The sequence below is a fragment of the Sceloporus occidentalis genome, unplaced genomic scaffold (assembly GCF_023333645.1).
Source record: "Sceloporus occidentalis isolate IW3139 unplaced genomic scaffold, rSceOcc1.0.p SCAF_3, whole genome shotgun sequence".
Lineage (NCBI taxonomy): Eukaryota > Metazoa > Chordata > Lepidosauria > Squamata > Phrynosomatidae > Sceloporus > Sceloporus occidentalis.
The window spans coordinates 94,308,517-94,326,140 of record NW_028316983.1 but is presented as its reverse complement, the minus strand read 5'-3'; the positions used below and the strand labels follow the sequence as shown (position 1 = coordinate 94,326,140).

The window sequence follows — 17,624 nt, the reverse complement described above, 5'->3', positions numbered from 1 at the left end:
ATAATGCAAATTAGCAATTAATGACCATAGGCATGGATAAGTTGCTATTTCTAACAAGGTGAGGATCTGTTGGGTGACTACAGAAAAGTTATGAATGACTTGGGTCTAATCTGTACTGCAGAAATGATACTGTTTGATACCACTGTTAAATTGTCATGGCTCAATTCTATGGGATCTTGGAACTTGTAGTTTTGTGAGACATTTAGCCTTCTCTGTCAGAGAGCTCTGTTGCCAAAACAAACTACAAATCCTAGAATTCCACAGTATGGAAGCATGACAGTTAAAGCTGTGTCAAAGTGCTTTATTTCTACAATGCAGATAAACCTTGGTCATTAAAACAATATTTCACATTAGACAGAAGAGCTAAAACAATGTACTGTTGTAGTTTTGTGCTTTCAAGTTGTTTCAAACTTGTGGCAATCCTAACGCAACTCTATCATGGGGTTTTATGAGGCTCAGAGTGTTGACTTGCCCAAGGTCACCCAGTGGGTACCCATGGCAGAGCTAGGATTCAAACCCTGGTCTCTAGAGTCCAAGTCCAGTGCTCAAACCATTACACCATATTATTTCAGACTTATGTAGGACTGTCACACATACACATATCAGACAACATAGAATGGAAGTTACAACACTGACACAACAAGATCACTGCAGAAGATTCACTATACTAAGAGTGTGACGTTAAATTAATGTCTACTCAGAAGTAATTCCCACAGAGCCTACAGTGATTCTTTCCAGGTAAGTGCATGCAGAATTACAGTAACCATAAACGTAGTGCTGAGGACACCATAAAAAGAAGCTGCAAGGGCAGCCAGTTGACACTGAGGTTGAGATGAATCTAGATAATGAAAGATCAGACTGAGAGATGAATCTGCATTGTTATTACAGCCTAGGACACATTCTCATAATGTGAAAATTCTCAACAATTCTCCTGTGATAAGATGTTAGCTCCCAATGCCTAATTTCAGCATTTGATGACATACTGGGTATAACACAACCTCACTAAGAAACTACTATATGAATTGTATGAATCATCCACTTAACATGAGAAATATTCACAGTTGTTTATGTGACTGTGGTAACTTGAAAAAGGGCAACTATGATGATGGAAACAGAGGCAGCTGCACTGTGCTATTCATACACACAGTTACCTGGAAGGAAACTCAGCTGACAACAATATAAGTTACTCTTCAGTAAACATATACTGTACAGTTCACACTATTGTTCACACTACTGCTTTTAAGTACAGCTGTATACCAAGCACACCATCAAATGGTGATAAGAAACACTGCTTATGGTAGCTAGAGATCCAATTAATTGGATATTGTATGTTGCAAACTTAGAAATGTAAGATTCAGTCCAGAGTGGGCATGATAACACTGTGCCAATGAAATATAACTTATGTAGGCAAAAAGAAATTGAGGATTTAATGCATTATATTTTAATCTGCCTGCTGTGCATGTTGTCAACAAAGAATTTCTTAAGTGTTTCTCCAACAGTGAATATGGGTATTCTAGCAGAAATATTATTCTTTTTTTTTTGTCTTGAGTGATACAATGACTTAGGCAGAACACTAAGTAGTTGCTCTTGCCTTCATAACAAGCAAAGATCTGAAAGAGAGTATTAGATAAAATTGTTGCAAATTGCTTCTAAAACACAGACATATAATCTGAGCAGACATTTGTTTCTTATATATGCCTACTAAAATAGAGACCTTTACGTCTGAAATTAAGTAATAGTGTTATTGTTCTGGTGCCATCCCACACTTGTCATGACCTATTGGTAGAAAACTGAAATTTACTACTAATTTTTTTAAAAAACATACTACTGCCAAATGCAAGATTGTATAAGCATCAGAGGTCTTTCTGTCTTCAGCACAGCTAGCTAAAATGAAGTTGCAGAAGGAAGCATATTAACAAAGCTTACCGGAAATTAAAACACTGCTTGACAAGTTGGCTGCCTAACAAGCAATTTAGCAACTGGGATGTACACAGTCGGGCAAACAACAACTCAAAGTATTAAGTAAATAACCTGAATTTATCTAAGTATTACCAGGCAGAAACATGTATCATTCCATAACTAGATATGAAGATATGGCACAAATACTTACAACACAAATGATGTGTGTTCTTGAACCATAAATGTTTCTTCCTAAAGAACAACTCTTGCAACAGATGATGATAATTCAACTTGTAGAGCATTTTTCTGCCTTTTAAAACATTTTAGTTTGAGTTCTGTCCAAATGCTCATTAATGCTAGAATATTTAAAAAAGCTAGTTATTGACATTTTTGTCACTTCAGTAGTATGACACAACTCCACAGCCACAGGACATTACAGAAGTGAGTAAATGTCAAAACAACTATCTCCCCTCATTTCTGGGATACATACAATTACAAGAAATACAAGAGTAGTAGTAGCAGTAGTAGTAGTAGCAAAGTTTTGTTATATTATATGTAAACTCCGATCGCAAATCGTAAACGGGAAATAATATATTTAAGTCTGTTAATTTGTTTGATTGAAACACCTAGGAAAAGAACCCGGGAGGTCTCTGAAGCTCGGCCTTGGATTTGCCTGAGCTAAATTATTGTTAACCAAGATGGGGAACATAATATTTCAGACCTTGGCTATACTCGTCGTCTACTAACAAGATTGCTATTTTATTGTTTATGTCTTAAAACCAGTATGTATTAAAGACATAAATATTAATCCAAGAGTACTGGAAACTAACGATTTTAATCGTGTGTAGCTGTATGCCTTTAGGGGAATTCTAGGAGAGATGGTGACTAGCACCAGATCTGCCTGAATTAATCGAAGTGACAAGGATTTTATTATGATTTTAAATGACTGCATAAGGGTGCATGGCACCATTTATAACTGTGTTCAGAAACCCACAAATTTCTACTGTAATTTTCTGTAACTATGTGTTGTTATAATTCTGTGACTATTGGTCAATGACCGAATAAAGTTTTACTACTACTACAATTACAAGAAATACAAGAGGGCTCCATTATTCTGAACAAGCTCCCGAGTGTATCGCCATGTATCTAGCACAGAGGTGACTAATGTGTAATGACGTATTCAGATGTGGTTTGGACTACAGCTCCCAGCATCCCTTACAACTGGGTATAGTAAGATTGATGGAACTGTAATCCAGAAAGAACTGGACAACTGGTGACCTGTCCACTCAAACAAGAAGAAATTTACACTCCACCAGTCAGTTTTAGTCTGAGATAATTTTGCTGCTTGTCCTTTGCATTTCCAAAGCACACTCATTTATATTGGTATAACAAGTGCTTGATGACTCCATCAGCTATGCTTCTAGCTTGGGTGAAAATGAGGAAGAGCTTATCTTGCCTGCCTATTCTAGCTTATTGGAAATAAATATATGTAATACTAAAGCAGGCAAAATAACTACTATACAGTGGAACCTCGCCATACGCTGGCGCGCACCATACGCGGCTTTGAGCATATGCGCTCAAGCCGCGGTGCGCGCGCAGGGTGGAAGGGGCGGCACGTCCCATTCAATTGAATGGGCGCACGCGCTCGTTGCGTCCCGTGCCACCGCACACAAGCCCCATTGTTTCCAATGGGGCTCGAGCATAGGCGGAATTCGCCTTACGCGGAGGGATCCGGAACGGATCCCCCGTGTAAGGCGAGGACGGACTGTATTTTCCTTTGAGGAAAAAAATCAAGGAATTTGTTTAAGTGGAGTAAGGAGTCATCAACATCTGCTAACATCTGCTACAAAGCTCTGCTAATTAATTGGAACAATTTAGACTCTATAAAGACTTTATTGCTCCTAAGAGGGCTGCAAAGAGGAAACTGACACTGCTCAAAAGAAAATGTGATAGCCTGTTCAAAAACACAAAAGTGAAACAGCTTACATAAGTGTGCTCTGTTGCAAATTCTCTTGTGAAAGTTGACAGAATGAGTGAGTGTTATGCTAATTAGTGATGAAAGTTATGATGGTTCCTTTTCTTGCTAAAAAAACCCAAACTATCCTTCTGTACAGTGAGACAATTATTTAATTGTCCATCTTTGGTGGTTTTGCTGCCCTGGACAATCCTATGCTCACTGTATGTTTAGTTCATTGAAGGGACTGGGAAGATCAGTCTCACAATGACCCCTGTATCCAATGCATGGTCAGCCCAGGCGAAGAGGGAAAATACTGCCAGAAAACATTAAAAAGCCAACAGAAGGGCAGACAGACCCATAGCATCCATACAAACTCCATCAGTGTGATGGAAGGAATCAGTTAACTTACAACAGTTACTTCAAAATGTCCCCTTGTACTCCTCAGAACCAAAGTTTTGGAGCATAAGGTCTGTATCTAATTGTTTGTCCCAACTGGAGTAGACATACTGAATAAATGGAACTTAGATAAATGTTAACTTTCCAAGTTCCCAGTGAGTCAATGAACCTACTGTATGTTTCTATGCCAATTTATGGTAACCCTTTCATAGAGGTTTCTTGGTAAGATTTGTTCAGAGGAAATTCACCATTGATTTCCTCCAAGGCTGAGAGTGTCTGATTTGCCCAAGATCACCCAGTGGGTTTCTATGGTTGATCTGTGATACAAAGCCCAGTCTTCAGAGCCCTAGTCCAACACTCAAACCACTATACTACCACACTGGCTCTCTAGATCTACCATAGGTAGGACTAATAACTGGATTCCAGCCTAAATTACAAAGGAGAAGAAGGAGGCACTGCAAAATACTCTAGGAATTCTATAGAAAATATATACAAGCCCTCCTTTAGACAGGAATTTGACTCCCACCTAGAAAGGGACCCTTTGCTGAGCAGCTAGAGGGAATAGCCAGAACATGCAACAAGAGGCAGCCAAAGATATATGGAGATCAACTGCCTCCTATGTTTTTTTAACCAATTCCTGTATTTGTGTGTGTGTCTGTGTCTGTCTGTCTGTCCATCTGTCTGTGTATTGCACAACACCATGTACGGATGCAAGAGCTGGACAGTGAAGAAAGCACAAAAGAAAAAAAAACTCATTTGAGATGTGGTGGTGGTGAAGAGTGCTGAGGATACCATGGACAGCCAAAAAGACAAACAAGTGGGTCCTTGAACAGATCAAGTTTGAAAACTCCCCAGAAACCAAGATGATCAAATTGAGGCTGTCATACTTTGGTCACATCATGAGAAGGTATGACTCATTAGAAAAGACAATAAGGTAGAGGATAGTAGAAAGACATGAAGACCACCCACCAGATGGATGGACTCAATTAGAGAGGTCATGAATTTAGGTCCTGAATTTACAGGACCTAATCAGAACAGTGGATGATAGGGGTTCTTGGAGGTGTCCCATCCACAGAGTTGTCAGCGCAACTGCTGGGGTCCAACAACCACTGTCAGCAACTCCAACGAGTCCTGGGGTTAAATCAGACCCTTGTAGCAGAGCTGGCAATTTCCAGAAGCTGAAGCATGGCTCCAAAGTCCAATTGGGATGACAGCAACTGGATGTCTTCCAGGAACTGCAGCAATGCAGGATCCTCCGGGAACACACAGCAAACCGATGCTGTAGCTTCTTCTGATAAACCACCAGAGAAACAAAGTCCCCAAAGTGCTCTTTATTAACAGTGCTATAATACAAAACCAGATCTCTAAAACTCCAAAACATACCAATCCAACTCCTACTCCAAACCCACAAGCTATCCCTTGCAACCCCAGGGTTTATATAGTCTCCAGACCATGTGGTCTCCCAAACCCAGTGAGTTCAGGTGTGTAACCATGTCATGTGTCTCCTGTGCAATCCAGACACATTGTTTCATCATCCATGGCTACGTGCACTTGGACACTGAAGTGTCCTTGAGCCAATGAGCTTCAGCTGTGCTGATCAGCCTTGCCACTCTGCTGAATGCTCATGGCCAAACACACACACATCAAGCATTTCCCTGTGTGCTGTGTTTTAACCCTTCAGATCCCTGACAAGAGTCACCATAAGTTGGGGTTGACTTGAAGGGAGTTAACAACAACAAGAACAAATGGAAACACAGGGTTAACTCTAAAATCTGAGGAGTCCTTAAACATAGTTACTTGCTAATTAGCTTACTTGCTGTTCACCGCTATGATCTTTGGAATAGCGGTATATAAATAAAACAAATTAAAATTAAATTATAGCATGCATTATCAGCATATTGATTAGAAAGGTCAAGGGAATACTGAGAATGAGAATCCATAAACTAATTTTTCTGAGCTCTGCTCTCCACAACCTGAAAGAGATAGGATGTACGCAGTGAGAATTGCATTAGTCTGTCTCTGATCTTCTTGACTGCTTTGTGTAGGGTAGAAGTGATAGCACTATTATGGCAAGGGGGACAAATCCTTTGTGAGTCTGTTAAATACCTGACCTTGTCAATCTAGGAAACTAGCCCTGATCACAAAGAACAATACCAAAAAGAAAACAAACAAAGAAAAAAAATGAGAATATTCTGAGAAACTGAAATCTGGGGCAAACCCAAATCTAACATATTGAACTCTAAAATCAAGAAATGCTTGATAACATTTTGTAAGTGATTAAAATAAGTAAAATAAGTAAGTCAGCCTCCAGAATATGAACACATATACAGTTATCTTCCAGTTTAATATTCATGATAAATTAGTAAAAAAAGAAAAGAAAAGAAGACATCATAAGTGAACGATTCCAGAGTATAGGCAGAAAATGAAATTCTTCAACTCTCAATGAATAAGGGCAAGAGCTCAATAATGAAAGAGCAACTTTGAATAAATTTTGTTCACATTATGTTTAAAAGAATCATATTAAAATGGACACCTGAAATAAAAAAGGAAGCAATCCAATTTTCCTGACAGATTGGTTTGCTTTTCTTTAAACAATTATACTGCAGAAATGATGTTTTAACCTTAAAAATATTTTTCAATTGCTCCAGAGTTTTTCAGCACATTGACTCATTCAACATCTACTTTTTGATGACTGGAGTGACATACATTCTGCAGCTGGTTTAAATCATCATAGAAAGTAAGTTTTGCTTAAAGATGCAAAATTTCCAAACACTTTGAAACCATGGCATAAAAGACCAAAAAATCTGATGAAAGCAGAACATACGGAGTACTTAATAGCATATCACACTTAAAATTATGTAACTATGCAATATAAAATATTTCATTCATAACTGAACATATAAAATTGTACCATATGACATATTTATGCAATTTTAAAATATGAAAGCCTTAAGCTTGTACAAGCAATTTATCATTATTCCCTATGATAAAGAGTGAGCTGCAAACTGCTGCACTCTATTCTACCTAAGCACTTGTATTTTAATTTTTACCACCTAAGAAGGGGAGAGAGAAAAAATGAAAACAGTAATCCCAAATATTATAAGATAAAGTCTATTTGAACAGAAATAGTGTACACGGCGCTGCCATTGTTATGTAAGCGCTGTGAGGCATCCGTACATTGCCACACACTGCTTACATCAACATCAAGAGTGCGCCATTGGCGCACTCACAACCTCATTGCGGCGCCGGAAAAAGAACCCGTTTTTCCAGGTTCTTTTTCCTCCACAGTGACGGCACGCCATTTGGGGGCTGTGCCGTCCCTGCAGAGGAAACTAGGCCATCGGCAGGCCGTCGTCTCTCGGCGGTCTGTCCCAAGCCAACACTCACTACGAAGAAGCTTTTCCAATATTACTTTCAATAAGCAGCATTTTCATCCAAACAAATGAAAAACTAACTTTATTATCTATATCTCAAAACCTAAATTAGTAACATCCCCTCTTTGCTGTTTTATGTGATCTATAAAAAGTCACCACATAGCTAAGAAGACCTCCAATGTGTTCTTCCTGTTTAAATTAGTTAATTTGTCCATTTCTACAATTTCCATCATTTTCTCTACCCATTCTGGTTTCTATTCAGATCGTATAAATCTCTACCCATTCTGAACAATTTGTTAATTTATTGGTTTTCCAATGACTCCTAAATACCACTTTAGCCACTGTTACCATATTCCTAATTAAATCACAATGTTTCCTTTCTCTTTTACCTTCTACATTTATCATATTTCACAAATATAACTCAGGGCCCGTACAGACAGGTCAAAATAAAGCTGCTTTGGGTCACTTTGGAGGTATGCTGTTTAAATGATGCATGCATGCTAAGAAGCCAGAAGCCGCGCCAAAGCCATGCTCCAGTCCTAAAGATTGGAGTGCAGCTTTGGCACAGCTTCTGGCCTCTTATGATGTGTGTGTCATTTAAACAGCACATCTCCAAAGAGACCCGAAGCAGCTTTATTTTGGCTTGTCTGTACGGGTCCTCAGTTAGCAAAAAGTAATTTAAATTCCAGTCCTCTGTAACCATTTCCTTATTTTAAATCAATATTTCTTAACCTTTTTACAACTTTACCAGATATGGGGGAAAAGATCCAGTTTGTTTTTATATTTCCAGCAGATACAACTAGCTCTTTTGGATATCGGTTTGGGCCCAGGGGTACTTGGAGGACTGCCTCCCCCCATATAATTCGCCCCGCACACTCAGGTCAGCCAGGAAGAATCTGCTGAAGGACCCAACTGTGCAATATGCAGTGACCTCACAAAGGGCCTTTTCCATCTCGGCCCCAAAAATGTGGAACAACCTTCCCGACGAGCTCCGTTCCACCACCTCCCTGGATCTTTTCAGAAAGAACCTTAAGACCTTTTTCTTTCTTTCACCAAGCTTTCCCCCCCATGAGATGTGATATTATGCCCTCTCCCCCTATTGTGTAATGATTTTCGCAATGTTTTTGGATCAATTCAACCAAGCTGGCTGTGTAATAGTTTTTAATATGATATTTTTTACATTGTTTTTATTGATACGTATGTATTTTTATGTTGAATTTTAATCTGTAAACTGCTTTGATCATCGTGGAAAAGCGGGATAAAAATAAAATCTATTATTATTATTATTATTATTATTATTATTATTATATTTTGGCCAATTTATCTGGGAAAATATACTATTTGTACATCATTCTGTAAAGATTTTCTTTGAGGATGTAAGAACAAATAATTTTTAATTCCTTAATCCAAATATCCTCCCATTGATTCATTTGTATATTGTGTCCCACATTTTTGGCTTAATCATATTCTCTTTAATGTGTTCTTCTTCAGTTTCAAATCTAAGTAATCTTTTTTCGTGTCTGTTAAACAACTGTACATATAATTTGTCATAAAAAGCATTTTGAAAGAAAAAAGGGGGAGAATATGTCATCAGAGATATCATACATTCTTCAAAGATTCCAGCTTTTCCACTGGAAAAACTGTCCTAAAAATGGAAAAAATGGGAAGAAAATGGCAGAGGAGATGTTCTCTCCCCTCAATTCCCTCCCCCCAGAATTACCAATCTTTACAGATATTATACACTTTATGTAAGAAAAACAGACTTTAGGTCTGGAAGATGATGGTGTAATTTGACTGTCCCCAAACAGTGGTCAGGAGCTGCTATTTCACTGCAGAATTAATGCAGTTTGACACTGCTTTGTCATAGCTTAATCCTTTGGAATCCTGGGATCTGTATTTGTTGTGGCACCAAAGCTCTCTGACAGAGAAGGCCAAGTATCTCACAAAATTACACATGCCAGAATTCCATAGCATACTAGCCACCTTGAGCAAATAAATAAATAAAACACTAAAAATTATAGCCTTGGCTGAATTTGAATATAAAGTTTCCTTCCCTTAAATTGTATAGGAACATTTAGTTGCTATTGTTGTCATGTCCCTCTATGTCAACTCTCACTTACAGAGACACTATCTTGGGGATTTCTTGGGAAATTTTATTCAGAGGTGGTTTGCCATTGTCTTTCCTTTAAGACTGAGAGAGTGCAACCTGCTCAAAGTCACACAGTGGATTCCTATGGGTAACGAGGAATTTGAATTCTTGTCTTCTGTGGGCCAAACTCAAATTGCCATGGTAAAGTATACCAGGCTTTACTATTACTTAATGGATAAATAATATTCATAAAATTCACAAAGCTGAAACACTGAATTTCAAATGAATAAAAAATCTTTTATAGAATTTAACTGAACAGCAGGGAGGGAGAATTGGATGAGAATTATCCATAAAAGATGGGGGGGGGGGGGGGGGACTCATGAGCCTAATACCCTCTTGTGTACCCTGATATGGCAACAAAGAAGCCACAAAATACATTCTTATTCAAAGGCATTAAAGATTTCTGAGTGATCTAATTTTCTCATCTTTCCAAATGATGCTCACAAAGAAAGCTTAGAGAGAAGTGCAAATCCTTGGAGAAGTCTAACAACATCACCCTGGCTTTTACTTGGCAGATTGAAATGTTTAACTGCTAGAAATAAATTCTTAGAAGCAATGTCTACCAAATCTAGTTTGCAATTTAAATGTTTTAGGGTTTTTGTTTTTTTTTTTGCTTTTACAAGCATAATTGGTATATTTGCTATGGGAAAAAAAATCATTTTTTAAAAAAAATGTAGTCCAAAAATGTGGAGGTACTAGGGTAGGGATGGCAGCTTTAAACAGAGGTCTTGTTCTTGTCCCAGATGGTAGTCAGACATCTGGATGAAAAGCAAAAGTGTATATTGGTAGAACAAAATCCCAGAGTTGGAACCAGGCTCGGCCTTCTACTCAAATTATTTTGGTGGATACTCTTTTCCCCCTTTGGCAGGGTCCCCTGCTCCTAAGTATAGTATTGTTAGGAGTCTAGAGAGCTAAAAAGGGAAGAAGGGATGAATTCTGCTTCTGCTAACCCAATTACAGACAACCCTCCTTATACATGGATTTTTCTATCCACAAATTCAAGCATCCACAACTTGAAAATATATTTTTTTAAAGTATGAATTCCTGATAGCAAACCTTGATTTTCCATTTTATATAAGGGACATCATTTTGCTCTGCCACTGTATTTAATGGGACTTAGGCATCCATGGATTTTGTTATTTATGGGAGATCTGTTTAAACATGCAGGATAAATAAAGCAGCTGGCAGAGGCAAGGAATTTCAAATGGGAAAAGTGTGCAGGAGGGAATTCTCTTCCCAAAGACCTGTGGTCAAAGTTTAATTTAGGGATCCAGCACCTGGTATTATTATTCTTTCTTTAAACCACAAGAAATTCTAATCACAGATCTTCTATGCCAGGTCTACATTTGTCCAGAAGATCATTTTTATTGCTGAAATCTTTCTCTCTCTGACATGGTTCCAGCTTATTTTTCAAATGATTTTTCATCTAGTTCAGTTTACTTGCTTACCATACACTTCTGAAGTTTCTGTTAAAAATAAACATTGTTGAGCAACAGCCAGAACATTAATCTTAAACCCATTTCATTTTTACACCTGGAGTTGACACTATTCTTTCCTTCCTGTCTCAGAATGATGGATATTTTTACTTCTCACAAGATTATTCTAATTAAACGAGTACCACATTAAAGTCCCAATGCTCTGTCTTATTTGTGATGCTGTAGCTGCCAAATATGAGGCAGTACCTTTTCAAGAGTTGTTGGTGATTGCTTTTGCATTCCTGGCTGTGGTTGATAATATTTCAATTGTTGCAGAAAAAGGTATGGCTTGGCATGCAGAGTTTGAAAGTTTCATTAGTAAATAAGCTGTGTCATCCTTTCAAATTCAATGAATCAAGAAAATGATTCACACCAATTAGTAAAGTGGGCCCATTTACTCCAATTTATTCTGCCACCCAAACTGCATTCCAAACCACAGCACCCTAGATATATTATTTTCCCCCTATTGATCCCAGAGAGGGAAGATAGCTTCATGTTATAGCAGTTGCAGTGGGACAGCTTTGAAGAATGTGCAGGAGCACACCAAGTTGTCAGGGAGGTACTGTCTTGTGTGAAATTCCATGTGTGTGCATTTCCACATTCTTGTACCTCCACATGTGTGTACAACTCCTCTGACTAGTGTGCACCACCATATGGATGTTTCACCCATGGCTACTATGAGTCCAGCTATGATGGCAACTCAAAAACACCCTCACTGTAATGGGAATAGCAGAAATCAGGCAAATCATATCCACAGGCTTAAAAAATGGCACATTCAGGTGAGGCCTGCCTACACAATTTCAAATTCATTACGCAGGAGTCTCCATCCTATTTTGAAATTTCAGAAATAATTGCCTGTAAAGACAGCCAACCACAGTTCAGAGAGATTATGATGGAAGGGTGTAGGGGACCAAAAAGTATAAAAAGCAGGCATATGTGTCTGAGGAGATTGACGAGTCAGTTAGGGAGTGCATGCATATTGGTTGCCTGACTTGACTGAAGGATGAGGTCTGATATAACTCCAATTGAATACTGTTATATGTTTGGAACTAAGACTGGCAGTTGTTAAAGCATTTACTTTTCTACAGGATATAATAAAACACATTAATTTTCTTGTTATTTTGTTATAAAAACTCAGACTATCTTTAACCCTAAATCAAGGGGTGGTCACACTTACCATAAAGAACACAAAACTAACACACACTACACTCTGCAGTGACATTACCTGGAGACCTAGTTACCCCAAATCAAAGGAGGGATTCTGATGGGGGACCCTGGGGTATGGTACGAATAGCAGGCATCCAAGGCTAGGTGAGAGTAGCAGACATCCAAGGTTAGAAACTATGGGACCAGTCTTAGGAAGGTGAACATCACACTGCCCTTCAAGACTTAGAATTTCTGAGAAAAGCATGGCTCCCTGACTATGTTCCAGCAGCTACTGCTAACAATGTGAATTTGTTTCAAAACTGAGTTGGAATTCTGAACTGCTTTTCTACGAAAGAAAGAGTTTGCAATGGTCTTTGGACTACGCAATAAATAAATAAATAACAATCAATTATTTATACAAAAGAAAGCACTTCTTTTGTTCACAGAAGGAAATCCACTTCCATGAAAATTCTCACTGTTGCAAGGGAAAGAAAAGTAATTCCAGTTATTCCCTATTCCTTTGTGGTTCTGGAGGGCCCCACAACTTGAGCATGTTAAACACATGTGTTTGGGAGTCTACAAGAGAGCCTGCAACTGTAATGTAATTCTTACACTGCCAAGTTTTCCTTCTTTCCATTCTTTCTACAAAAAACTTTTAATTTCAAAAAGGACAGGTATATTTGTTCATTGCAATAAGCTTTTGTTAGTCTTAAAAGTGTCACAGGATGCTCTAAAGATGTTTTTGTAAGCCTGGAATTTTCACAAAAGATTATTTCATACATGGTTAAGATAAAGTGTCATCCTTTAAAAACAAATAAGATATAAGCATGTTTAACTGTGTACCGAATTCTGTGTACTGAGCCATTTTTTGAATCACACAAAAAAGGGTACACAGATGGCACTGTATCTTCAGAGCAGGGTATATCTTGGTAGAATTATCTGAAATGGTTTTGTACACATTGTGAATGACTCAACAGGAAATTTCTTGATTTATATTAAGTATCAATGAATCACTAGCTTCAATATGGATGGAAAGTTTTTATGAAATTTTGAAGGATTGCTTTACCAAAAGATTTCTCTATTGTTAAATAAAATGACACAATTGCCTTGAAACAAACTCATTGGTTTCCATCGTCACTTCCTCTGACCTTGATTACATAGCTCACATGTGGATGACTAGCATAGCCTGGAATTTGAAATGAAAATGGACAAGAAAGGTTAAACTGAGAACCCTGTCCATTCTCTTGAACTCTGTCCATTCTAAGTCCTCTGTATCCATGGATTCTTTATCCAAGAAATCAAGCATCCATGGCGCACACACACACACACACACACACACATATATAGTATAAATTCCAATTATTATTATTATTATTATTATTATTATTATTATTCTTTATATATATAGCGCTGTAGATTTAGTAGCAAACCTTGATTCTGCCATCTGATATCAGGGACAGCATTTAATATGCCATTGTATTTAATGGGACCTGAGCATCCATAGATTTTGGTATCCACATGAGGTCCTGGAACCAAACCCGAATGGATAACAAGGGCCCACTGTGTGTGATTCAGCTTACAAGCATTATCATCACATTATTATTGTTATTGTTGTTGCTGCTGCATACTTTTTTAAGTGTATGCATCTGGGCTGTCTGAAGCAGCTCTTGTGTGCCCCCTCTTTCCCACAGCTGCCCCCTAGACTCCTGAAAGGCTACCCAAAGACCCTACTGAATGGAATGAGCTGTGACTTGTAGGGGAGGGAAGAATCCTTCAAAATCAGGCAGTGGGACCTTCTGCACACGGAGCCTTCTTGCTTACACGAAGGAGATCCTTAGGTCAGAATCAATTGTTAAACTACACACAGGTAAATCCCATTGATTCAATGAATCTACACTTCTTAAAACTAACAACAGGATTCAAGTCCTAGATTCTGCAATACTTTTGATATACACACACACACGGCCCAACATATGCCAATCCAGGTTTTAGACTTTATAGTTCTCAAATGTATCTATACTGAATAATTACAGCACTTTGGTCTGACTGCCATGATTCCATTCCAGTGACTCTAGGATTTGTAGTCTTAGCTAGCCAAGAGGTGTTTAGAAGTCTCTGCTAGAGAGCTGTAGTCCATTTCTCTGAGCTACAGCACTATTAGAGGTCTCTTGCAGAGAATTCAAATACCTTGCCAGAGTTAGGCAACCTTTTTGAGCTGGGGGCCGGGTTGCTGTCCCTCAGACAACTGGGGGGCCGAAGCCAAAAAATAAATAATTAAATAATTTTTAAAAAATGGCCTCCCTCCGGAAAGAGAGGTCTGGCGGAGGAAAGGCCGCCAGGGAGGCTAGGGGGGCGGCCCCCCAGGCCCTGGGCTCCCTCAGAGGCCCTTCCTCTGCCAGACCTCCCTCCGGAGAGAGAGGTCTGGCGGAGGAAAGGCCGCCAGGGAGGCGGCCCGCCAATCGGTGGCAATTGGCGGCAGGACCAGGCTGGGGCCGGTGCCAAGGCCTCGGTAGGCTGGATGCGGCCCACGGGCCATAGGTTGCCGACCCCTGACCTTGCCAAACAATACATTTCAGGATTCTGTAAGGCAGAACTATACCAGTTAAAGCAATCCTATTGTGTTATATCTGTGTAGTGTGAATATACATCAGTCCTTATAGACTGCCAAACTGTAGGTTCCATGTAGTCCTGTCATTACTTCTCAATGATTACCTTAAAACCACAGTACAAGCCACATTCCTTCCCAAAGAAATAAAGATACTATAATATGTTCCATTTGGGTTTCCTTAGACAGATGTCTAGTATATAAGTTTATAATACATAATATACAGTGGGCCCTTGGTATCCATTGGAGTTTGGTTTCAGGACTCCCCATGGACACCAAGTCCCATTAAATACAATGGCACAATAAGATGGTGTTGCTTGTATAAAACCTCAACATCAAGGTTTGATTTTTGGAATTTAGATATTTTAAAAATATTTTCAAACCATGGATACTTGAATCTGTGGATAAAAAGTTCATGGATATGGAGGTCTGACTGTAGTACAAAACGTCTATTTCAACATCGAGAGAGACAGAAAGAACATCCCAATAAATTTACACATATGGAGTCGCAACAGTATTTAGAACACCCCGAATATGATGAAACCCAGACTACTTACATATGGCACAGAAAGATACTATGTTCTTTAAGTAAATATACAGGAATTCTACCCCCCCCCCATTTTTTCGTCTTTAAATGTAAAACAAAGGTATATGATTGCAGAATGTAAAACAAAGGAACATGGTTCTGTATGCGCAGAAGTAAATAATTTCATATATGAATATATAGGTATAAGAATTCCACCACAGTTGTACTCAGTGTACTGTAAACTTACTGTCATGATCAGTCCCTTTTCCTGGAAATATTTGACCAGTGGAACAGTATTTTGCTTGAAGTTTGTTAGGCGTCTCTGTGTAGCTTTGAGATTATCATCTGGCCTCCCTTGCTGTTCAGCACGTTTCATTAGCCGTTCTTTCAGCCGTTGATTTGAGCAAGACAAAAACACCACCAAATCGGGAGTGCAAATCTGCAGGGATGATAGAGCACAGATATCCAAAAATTACAAATGGGGAATTTATTCATGTCTGGTGAATTTATTCATATTCAGGCATCATGCTTGAATTTCTATGAACAATGAGAACTATTTACCTTTAAGAATTTCTTGTAAACATTAAAAGCCTATTTTTTTCACATGGAAATACTTGTAACACCATAAGTGTATTCTTTCCCTTCAGGAATATAAAATATGCTAGAGTCATTAATACATTCATAGAGGTGAATATTAGGTGCAGGCAAACAAAAGGAAGAGGAGCCTGTTTTTCCACAACTAAAGGTTCATAGCCTTCCCCAACACAGTGCGCCTCCAGAAGTTTAGTGCCAGCTACTATGGCTAATAGTCAAAGATGATGGGAACTGTAGAACAAAACATCTGAAGGACATGATGGTGAAGAAAGAAATGCCAGATTGCTCATTCCATCTTTTAATCATACAACTTCAGGACCTGCTAATAAGAAAACCACAGAAAACAATAGATCTTAGTGTTCATGAGCATTGTTGTTGTTAACTACTATAGACTTCAACTTATGGCAAACTTGTGAATGAGACATCTCCAAGTCACTCTGTCATCAATAGCCATGCTCATATTTTGCAGACTCAGGCCCTGGCTTTCTTGATTGAGTCTATCCATTTGTAAACAGGTCTTCCTCTTTTTCTACTACCTTTTTTACCTTACCAAATATTGTCTTTTTAAGTGAGGCATGTTTTCTCATTATATGGCCAAAGTACAGTCTCAGTTTAGTCATCCTGGGTTCTAGGGTGAGTTCAGGCTTGATTTGCTGTAGGACCTATTGATTTGTCTTTTTAAAAGTCCACAGTATCCGTAGGACTCTTCTCCAGCACCAACCCCATCACCACCCCTGGTGTCACCTTCAAGTGGGGTGTCAGCAGCCAAAAAGGCATGCCTGGCCCTCTTCCTTGCTGGCATGGCAGTGATCTTCTTATGAGGAGGCTTCCACTGCTGTGGCAAAGCCAGGAAGGGTGCGCTCAGCCCTCTCTTTCACTGTTGTGGAGGTCTACTCATGAGGAGGCATCCGCCACTGCAGCAAAGCTGGGAGAGGTGCACTCACTCCTCTCCTTCTCCACTGCAAAGAAGCTGGGAGGAGTGCAGTGGGGAGAGAGCCTGATCAGGTGTCACCCCTCTTCCCGCATCTCCCATTCCCCCCTTGTGACACCACTATCCAGCACCACATTTCAAATGAGTTGATTTTCTTCCTACTGTCCAGCTTTCACAACCTTATATAGAAATTGGAAATATGATGGTATGAACAATCCTAATTTAGTATTCAACTATACACATTTTTACTTAGGATCTTGTCTTGTTCCTTCATAGCTGCTCTTCCAAATCCTAGTCTACTTCTGATTAGTTGACTGCATTCTCCATTTTGAACAATGACTGAGTCATGGTATGGAAAATCTTGAACTGTTTCAATGTCTTTAGCGTCTTGTTTGACATGGGAGATCCTACCTGCAGCACTGCTACTGTCAGCATAGCCTATTGTCATACAGGAGCACACAATCCCACCACCACAGAAAGGTAGTGCCACATTTTGATGGGCATACAGTTTGATGGGCATAATATTCTTATGGCCTGGGCCCCATGAAGTGACATAAAAGAACTCTGGAACT

The 17,624-nt window shown here is 39.0% G+C and overlaps 1 protein-coding gene across 2 annotated transcripts in view; it reads right to left on the bottom strand.

Moving 5' to 3' along the window:
- Positions 1-17,624, bottom strand: part of LOC149316437 (adenylate kinase isoenzyme 5-like) — a 122,954-nt gene that overhangs the window by 79,926 nt on the left and 25,404 nt on the right. For both annotated transcript variants that reach the window (XM_089515476.1, XM_089515477.1), the window contains one exon: positions 15,775-15,966. In XM_089515476.1, coding sequence (XP_089371602.1) covers positions 15,775-15,966 — 192 coding nt within the window. The remainder of the gene's footprint in view (positions 1-15,774; positions 15,967-17,624) is intronic.